We start from the raw sequence: 10,025 nt of genomic DNA on the forward strand, positions 1-10,025 counted from the left end.
TTTTACATGTGGAAAATATTCTTTTGTGAAAATAATGAAAGATTATGAAGTTTACTACCTAAACATTTGTCTTTCCAGAATTTAGCAAAATGTACGAGAAAAAATTTTATGGTAGAAAAACATGATCCCAGAGGAACAGTATTCACAGAGCAGTTGATGTCATGGAAACTTCCTCTCGAAGATATGTCCATCATAACTGATGTGGTAGTGACTAATGGTGTAGGTAAGGCTTATTTTAAAATTAAAGGCTTTTTTTAAAATCTGATGTGTTAGTTAAGAGTATTGTACATAAGATTTGAAATGTTGAAGAATTAATTCCTGTACACGATATCAAAGTTACCAGTTGTATAGGTAAGACATAACTACAGTACTATGAGTATTACTAGTAATATATATAAAGATTTAACCTTCAAATTTTTGTTGTTGTTATCTGATGTGGCACTTACTATTGGTGTATGTAAGACTTATCCTTGAAGATTTGTTTTGTACATAATGTAGTAGATACCAGTATTGTATGTAAGACTTATTTTTGAATATCTGTTTTCTTTCTAATGTAGAAGTTATCCATATCTCATGTAAGATTATAAAATATTACAAGAAAGAAATATGGTGGAAATAATGTTTAAAATGATGTGCATAATTAAAGTGATGGTATAATAGCTTTAGATTAGACCTGCTAAAGGAAACAGTTCAGTTAGTTGCAATCAAATAAACAATATTGTTATGTTATTAAACAAATTCTGTACTCACGGGAAAAAAAAAAATTTTTTACAAAACAACAGGCAGCAGTGAAAGTATTAAAGTAGTTGCTCTCCTGAGAATGACTCAGTTTATTGCTAGTGGTAGTGACATGAATGTGTTACTTTTTTGCTGATTCACCTATATTTGATGAACATATATAGTTGAGAATTCTTAGAACAAAGGCACTGAAAGATGAAACTGGAGTCAGTGCTTTACAAGTACTTCCAAGTACACAACTGAAAACAACAATGGCCATTCCAAAAAGATGTACCTTTTTCTGAGGTAGCAAATTGATACAGATATCTAATTCTTTATAAAAAAAAGTCTCAAGTAATCTTGCAGCACATCTAAAACCCACAATATTTATGAATTAATGATAATATTGAACTCCTGACTCAAGAGGTTCTTCAGGATGTATGAGAACAAAATTGCCTTTTGTGAAACGTGGATAAATGATAAAGTAAAGAATCTACAGTTTCATTACTAGGCCTAGGGTTTGCATGATGCAGCAAAGAGCTTGCTGGAGTCCAGCTATGAAGAAGCTAACACTCGCATTATGTTGCATGTTATATACACCACTGAAATTGACTATGTTAAGTGCATGGTAATTCATGTGATAGTGCTCCATATTAATTTGTATATGTTGTACTTATGAGAATTAGGTCTCCAAGAATTCAATTGGACAGTTACTTCTCAATGCACAAGACATCCAATGGTTTAGGTGATGGCCTATGTCATGCTTTCCTCCACTATTTACAATATAAGTAGTAGCAACACTATTAACTGTCTTTATTACAGAGGAAAGAAATTGCAGCTCCAGAGGAGCATGGTTATAGAATTGGATCATGTGGTACATTTTGCTGAGAACATCTTTACAATTACTACAGACCTCACTGAGCAGACAAGGAAACTGTTCTTTTCAGTGTATTCTATAGCAAGAATGAAGCTATCTTTTTCTAGCCTTGATGAACTCGTGGCACACAAGTCTTTGAACAATAACATAACAGTTCTCAAATTGTTAACAGTAACACTACAGTTCTCATATAATTGCCACCAATAGAAGATTCATTTAACTTCTTGTAGTGAGCTGCATTTGCTACCATCGTTAACAAAACCACGCCTCACTAAGTCCAAGATTTCCTGACCACAGGACCATAGAAGGAGATAAGATTTTTCAAATACCCATGACACAGCATGCATTGCTAAAAGGATTTCGTTTACCTGTAAATAAAAAAAGGATGTAATAGAAACTATATATGTGGCAGGCAATCAGTTCCATACTGTACTGGCTGCAAACACACAGGCTCTTCTGTGATAGCAGTAGTGATGCAAGTGACCGTGATTATTGAGAGTAAAGTTTTCTGTGATGAATGTACCAAAATAATGACTAACATTACTGTGATTCTACATTTATGCCATGTACTGATTAATAAACATATGTACAATCCAATGGTTGATTGATAGAACTTGCAAGACTGAAAGAACTACTTGAAGTTATTGGTTTAAAATTATTGCACTTTCATATCATTTGTATTTCTGTAGAAAAAAATTCTGAATAGTACTACAATGCTCTGTAAGGCACAATAATGTATAATGTTACATCAGTTATAACATAAAGTAAAACAAAGGCTGATTATTAACTCTATAGTTTTTTCACCTAGACATTACTTCATATGAATGATAATTGCCAATATTTCATAACATGCTAGGCCAGGTCACCTATAAAAGAGTGTAATTTTAAGAATGGCTCAAAAACTAAAAGTTGGTATAAATCATTAAAAAAAAGGAATTTTTTGTCCAGAAACTGAAATTAAAACACACAACCAATAAAAGCCAAATTTCCATATAAAATACCAGGCTGGGACAGAAAACCAGCATTGTATTTTATATGTTATTCATATTAATATTTCCTTACAGAATGACTAAAATTTCTTTGTTCAGCTTTATGTTAACTTTCTCAAGGTCAAGTACTAACTAGCCAAAAAGAAATCACAGTCTGAGATATATCATCACATGCTGTATACCAGTGTTATGACTAATATTGGAAATAATTTTTTTCCAGATATTGATAGTGAGATAGTGATTTTTTTGCATGTGAATAATATTATAGTTTTATAGGTTTTACATTGCATGCAAAATGTTGAGAACTTTAGTAATCATTGAAATCCAGCTCTCCCTCATACCATTATATAAGTTATGCAAAGAATTGTTATAAAAATAAGTTAACTGCAGATTTATTTACACATTCCTCTTAATTTAATAGGAATTTACTAACAGCATATATTTGTAATATTTGGAAATTGTTTTTAGATGGAGAGAAAGCCAATAAAATTCACATTATGTCAGCTTGTCCTTCATATTTGTTCTCATTGAGTCCTTCAGAAGAAATGGCATCAGTGCTTGATCTCCATTCAATTTTACCCACCACGTGGGGTTTTGACCGACTCAGATTTCAACTTCTTCCTTTGTCTGAACAGTGGAGAGACTGGCTTGTAGTACATGAAGGATTGGTAAGTTTTGTGAAATGAAATTGAACTTTATGTTGGCTCTGTCAGCAAATGAACATGTGTGTGTGTGTATGAATATATATATTTGTTTATTTAATACTGTATACTAAAAATTATCAAAGGATTGTTCTTTACATTCTATTTGATCCTCATCACCATATAACTTATAAAAGTTATCGTTTTAACCCTTTTATATCTAAGTAAACATAGAAAACTAATTTGGTTATCAAAATTTGCAATGAAAAGATACAATCATAATTCTGAAACACACTTTTCTCACATTTTATCTTTATCCCAATGAAAGGTTCTCTTCTTTGCCTGTCTAAGCATTGGTATGAATTCTATGTCACTTGCTCCAGCCTTTATACCCCACTATATTGACCCTAGTGATTTTAATCTTGTGACTCTCTCCATCTATGTCAGTGTGCCCTCTATACCCAATCTGTATATAAGCTCCTCGTTATTCTTTCTTATTCACTTTTTCTCAATGGCAAAAATTACAAAGACAGCCTTATGTGTTTACTGTGGATTTCTTTTGAATTATTTTAGATTTTTTTGTGGGGCTTGAGTTTATTGTTTATTTTCTTGATTTATGATAAAAAAAATGTTTTGGAGACGTTTATCAAATATGAATACTCACATTCATGTCTCGGACACAGAGTCCCCTGATGCTCCTCTTCTACCTCCTCATGAGTCTAACGTTACTCAGGTGTTGGGGAGGGTGGTCACCTTACGCAGAGGACATACAGTTCCTTATATGCAGAGAGGTAGAGTCTTACATTCAGTCTGATGCATTTTTCTCCTGTTAGATCTAATGCTGAATTTGTGGGAGATCAAGGGCAGACTAGTGAGAATTTAGACTCTTCTTTTTCCAGCATCTTCCTTTACTCAAATAGGTACTCCTGAACCTCAGAAGGACATTACTCCCTTTATTACAACTAGTATGCCATGTTTGTAATGTTTTGAGTATTTCTTCTGTGACATATGTATCTTCACCTTCTTTATTGGGAAACATTAGTTCATCCTTCCTCCTTAGCCAGATATTGCTGTGCATGCAAGGAGATTTGCAGATCAATTATTGGGTCAGCATGCCTTGGCTTGCCATCACCTAGAGAACCCTTATTTGGACTCTCAGAGGCTAGACCCTCTACTTCCTATTTGGGGCTCTAGACAAGATGCCATCTTAATCAATCTCAATTTCTAGAATTTACAACTGTTGTCTGAGACCTATCATAGACCCCTTCTCAAATTTTGGAGGATCTTATTCATTCATTGACTTTTATTCATTCATTCAGGTTATTGGCTTCTGCTCTCTTCTTGGTATCTTGGTTAGTTTGTTGCTGGGATCTTTTGGAGGGAGTTCGCCTTCTTACGTCAGCCCTTAGAGATTTCAGAAACTCCTTTGCTCAGACAATCTGTTTTTGTAGAAATTCCAGACTCCATGGAGCCTAGAGTAGATGTGGCCTGTCTAAATTTTTCACTATCTACACTGGCCTCTTGACTGTCCCACAATTCTTCTACAGGATGGTTTACTGCATCTCACGTTTGAGTTTCCAAACCTCCTACTTTGGTGCCATGATCCATTGGAACACAAAGGTAATTTTGACCTTACCAGTGGGGATCCTCCTCCAGGGTGGAGTGCAGATTTTGGCATCGGTGACTACCTTACGGGGTCAGGTCCACAGGGTTTGTGTCAGTGTGGGAGACATTCACTACAGGTCAGTGGGTCATTCAAGTTTTCAGGAGTGGATTGGTCAGTCAGTACACATCTCCTACTCCTCTGTTTCTCATACAGGTTGATTTTCATTCCCCAAGGACCCTCTTACTTTCAGCTGTCGAGCACAAGCCATCTGGGATCTTCTGCACAAAGAGGCTATAGAGCATATCACCTCCTCTCAAGGGTTTTTATTTTTGGCTGTTAGTAGTATCAAAAAGATGGGAGATCAGTGACCAGTCACTGACCTGGTATTCACACTCACCATTCCATGGACGATGGGTACTTCTTGGTCTTTCCTGCTATTTGGCAGAACTGCATACTGAAATTCTGTTATCAGAAGGTGTGAGAGCTGAGTTTCTTATCAAAAAGAAGTCTATATTTACTCCCACATAGTACCTCATCCATTTAGGGTTTTTTTTTCAATTCTAGACTAAGCTAGGCCCAACCTTCTCCTCTATGTCTTCAGGCCATGGAGCATGTGATTCTTCAAATCTAGTTGTCTCCTTCTCCTCCAGTATGCACAGTTCTATCTTTTTTGGGGATCCTTGGAATCACTTGTTCCTTTAGGTCGGGCCCACATGAGGGCCCTTCAGTGGTTGTTACAGGACGAATGGAACATTTGCATAGATGTGCTGGATTGTTTAGTGAGACTTTCAGATTCCAGTTTGCTAGATCTCAGCTGGTAGTTGAATAGGTACAACACAACAGTGTCCCTCTACCACCCCCATGGCCAGAGATACATCTGTTCACAGATGCTTCTTTTCAAGGCTGGGGTGCTTGTATAGTAAATATAGAATTACAGGGACTTTGGACAGTAAAGGAAACTTTTCTTCACACCAGTCTTTCAGAACCTTTAGCAGTTCAATGGGCTATGACTCAGAGTCTCGATTTGTTGTGAGGGAAGGTGGTAATGCTTCATTCGGACAATTCCACAGTAGTCTCATACATTTTAAAGCAAGAGGGCACTCATTTCAGATCTTTCTTTTCAAACAGTGGATCTTCTCCTTTGGGTACACAAACACGAAATTGTTCTCCTTTTTTATCATTTTCCAGGGGTAATGAATCTAGTGGCTGACCAGTTATCTTGTCACAACAGAGTTCTTCCTACGGAATGGATGCTTCATCCTCAAGTTTTGTGTTGGATCTGCTCTTGCCTAGGGTCACCACAGATAGATGCTTTTGCCACACAATGGACTGCTTAGCTCCCATCCTTCTGGTCTCCAAAACCTTACCCTCTGCATTGGAAGTTGATGCTCTCTGCCAGGATTGGACGGGTTTTTATCTTTCTGCATTCATTCCAATTTGTCTACTCTCCAAAGTTCTGGCACTGATTTGTTCCACGTCCTGTTGTGTTCTTCGGATGGCACCATATTGGCCAGGTCAGTCCTAGTTTCCACCCTCCAGTATCTTCAGGAGTGTCAGTCTCTTTCCTTTCCTCCCTGGCCATTTCTCTTATGTCAGCCTCAGCTGGACATTTTTTCATCTAGCAGTCGGCGTTCTTTACACCTGGGTTTTAAGTGGCCATCACACAACATCAGGGATTGATTTCTCAAGTGTCATCCATATTAAATTGTTCCTTTCAACATCCTTCCTTGGAAGTTTATCAAAGGAAATATTTCACTTATTGTCAATGGTCTCTCAGACACGGGTTTAACCCTTCACCTCACAATGCACCACAGGTCTTTCAACTTTTCACATGGTTGTTTGGCAAAAGTTTAGCACCTTTGTCTGTTGCCTTATCAGCCACTTTTCATTTTTCTAAGCGAAGATAAGTTTGAGTCCTCAGTTTTGTCATTACTTTTGAAATCATTTCTTGTTCTTCATCCTTGTTGCCCTTTCCATGTTCCTAATTGGGATATTAAAGTGGTTCTCCTTGCATTAACATGCCCATCATTTGAACCTTTGGGGTCATGTTCCTTATATCATCTTTCTTGTACAACATATTTTATTCTGTTATTGGCTAGAGGACTTCGACATTCAGATGTATTTGTGATTCATGTTCACAGGACACTGTACCATTCCAACTAGGGAAGGAGATAAGGCTTTCTCTCCTAATCATCTTCCCTACACATCCTATGTATAAGACCATTCGGATCCAGATAATTTTTTATGCTCTATTTGGGCTCTCAGATTTTTTGTGGCCTGCACTGAAGTGTTTTGGGGCTCATGTCACCAGTTGTTTATCCATTGGGATCCTTTGGTGTCACGTGACTTATCCCCTGTCACTTTGACAAGTTGGTTCAGATAGCATATTTTGGTCTTTCATTGGAGGAGCAAAGATTTCTTAGGGTTTCATCTCATCAAGTTCAACATATATATATCGATGTCCCTGGCAGCTCAGTTGCATTGCTCGCTGAAGAGAATTGTACAGGCTGGTATGTGGACCACAACTAACACCTGTATATCGCACTATTTACATGATTTAGCAGTTTCCTGCTCGGATGGGTTTCGGCTACACCCTGTGAATATTCTACATGCCCCGCCTCAATTGTGACAGATGTGAGTAACTTCATTCCTCTTCATGGATCTTCTCACCATTTTCATTTGGATTTAACTTAGTGGTGAGTGTTGCCTTGTCAGGTGTGCTTTTACAAATATGCACTAACTACCAGTAGACTAATAACTAAATTCCTGGTAGCAGCAAGCTCTGTTGTGATAGGATGTTCCATAAAAACACTTTGGCACTTTCTGGGTGTTGAACAATCGTTTTATATCAAATATAATATACAATACTGGACTGCCACTCATGGACTATCATGAGTAAAGCATAAAGGGACTTTGGCCATCTCTGTTAACTCCTGAATTGAACAAATTGGGGTTGGTTTGCTTTTCAAAATAGGGAGCTTGGTTCACCCATTGCACTGTCTCCAGATCATCATTCAACAGGACTCCCCAATGCAAGTCACCCCTCCTCCTTCTCTTCTAGTGAAGCAAGAAAGTCCTTACCACTCTCAGTTTCTAGTTGTTGGAGTGGTTGGAAGAGGTCTATTCCTCCTGATTGATGTTTGTACTCTATTCTACTCAAAGAGAAGAGGGCAATGTTGGACACCCTCCCACTATTGTTTTTCCAGATGTCAGGTGCGGAGCCAGGCCAACCTGGGAGCCTCCTCGTACTTCTGGTTCAGAGATGATACTTTGCTATCTGGTTGTGTGAGCATGGCCCTTCCTTTTGGTTATTCTCTTACTTTCCATGATCATGGTAAAGAGTCCTTGACTCCTTGTAATTACACACGCTGAGCTTCATGTCCATGAGCCATTGGTTGAACTTCATTTGTTCCACATCCTCCTCATAATTCCAGGAGCAGGAGGTGTTACCTTGCCTCCTAGGTTGAGGAGTTAGGATTTCCATTTCTAATCCCAAGCCAGATGATCTCTGTTTCTTCAGGTTGAGTGAGGTGTGAATTGGCTCCATAATTCTGAGTTTGGTTTGTTGTATTCTGAGCTTCTTCAGGTTGGGGGGGAAGACTTGTCCAGTTGGATGTTGCTTTCCTTCCCATCTTAATTCTTGTGGCTTGCATGTGACATTCTGTTACTTTCAGGTTGAGTGCCTGGGCCCATAATTCCGAGTTTGGTTTGTTGCATTTTGTGCTTCTTCATTTTGGAGTGAGGGTTTTTCCACTTAGGTGTTGCTTGACTTCTCTTTCAGGTTGGGTTCCCTTTATATGATATTCATATTATACAACTATATCATACTGCAGTTCCCATGCTTTAGCCACTACAACAGTGCCCCTCTACCACCTCCATGCCCAGAGATACATCTGTTCACAGATGCTTCTCTTCAAGGCTGGGGTGCATGTATAGAAAATATAGAATTCCAGGGACTTTGGACAGTAGAGGAAACAGTAGTGAGTGGTGGTAAGTGTGTTTTGGAAGTTTACATTTTCCTATGATGAAAATGTATTTCCGATAATAATTTATCTTTTAACTCAATATCCCGCCTTCCTCCACACAATAACCAGTGTTCAAGTTGAATAATCTTGCCACTCTAGAAAAAGTGAATAAGAAAGAATATGGATCGGGTATAGAGGGTGCATTGACATAGGTAGAGTCACAAAATTATAATCACTAGAGGTGATATAGTGGGGTACAAAGACTGGAGCAAGTGAGGTAGAATTCATACCAATGCTTAGACGGGCAAAGAAGAGAACCGTTCATCGAGATAAAGCTAAAGTGTGAGAGGAGGTAAGTATTATCGGAAATACATTTTTGGTATAGCAAAATGTAAACATTTGCAGTATTTCACGTGATAGCAACATCACACTGAAATTTTTGTTTGAGCTTTAATTATTTACATCCATAAAAGTAAAATACCGAAAGAATACTTTTAGAGAGAGAGATTGGGTTATTTTTGGTTGCCATATGTTTTAGATATATGTTAAATCACCCTATTGTAGGAGGCAAAAATAAAGTTAACGAGCTGTTGAGTAATTTATTGAATATTGTTTTGAAACCAGTTATTTTTAATGTTAGAAATTATATTAAAGACAGTAAAGATTTTGTAAATAAGTTACCTAAAAATAAAGAACAGTTTGATAAAAAAAGAAAGTGTTAACTTACTTTGTAGCCTCTATTTTATATATTTACTTCCTAACATATTAAGCAGGATTTTATATTGATTAGACAAACACAATGCTACTTGTGTGTCCTTCTTCTGGTAAAGTGTCTCAAATAAAGACAGGAGCAGGTCTTATGGAAGCAACTGTTAACTTTGCCTCCTCATGGTCAAGAGGAACCCAGAAGCAACAAACAAGAATTGCATTTGGTGGTAATGGCAGCACAGTGGTCACCTACCAATCTTCTGGGTAAGGGTTAGCTGAGAAAGACAGGAATGATTTCAAACCTCAACTCTCTCAACACAGGCTCGGTCAGTTTGACCAACCATGTGACCTCTTTGTACTCAGTTAAAGTCTTTATAGATTTAATACTTTTAACTTTCAATATAGTATCAAAATCTTCACAAAATTTGGCAGTCTTTCACATAAAAAAATCATGTTTTTTAGTGAAGTATTTTTAATAAAATAAAATAAAGATTTGTCCATTAATATATTGAGTATTTGTTT

At 37.2% G+C, this 10,025-nt stretch overlaps 1 protein-coding gene across 4 annotated transcripts in view; it reads left to right on the top strand.

Moving 5' to 3' along the window:
* Positions 1-10,025, top strand: part of LOC106465299 (von Willebrand factor A domain-containing protein 8-like) — a 116,896-nt gene that overhangs the window by 65,763 nt on the left and 41,108 nt on the right. For all 4 annotated transcript variants that reach the window (XM_022393168.1, XM_013925504.2, XM_022393167.1 and 1 more), the window contains 3 exons: positions 79-223; positions 3,052-3,251; positions 9,586-9,767. In XM_022393168.1, coding sequence (XP_022248876.1) covers positions 79-223; positions 3,052-3,251; positions 9,586-9,767 — 527 coding nt within the window. The remainder of the gene's footprint in view (positions 1-78; positions 224-3,051; positions 3,252-9,585; positions 9,768-10,025) is intronic.

The sequence above is a fragment of the Limulus polyphemus genome, unplaced genomic scaffold (genome assembly GCF_000517525.1).
Source record: "Limulus polyphemus unplaced genomic scaffold, Limulus_polyphemus-2.1.2 Scaffold1899, whole genome shotgun sequence".
Lineage (NCBI taxonomy): Eukaryota > Metazoa > Arthropoda > Merostomata > Xiphosura > Limulidae > Limulus > Limulus polyphemus.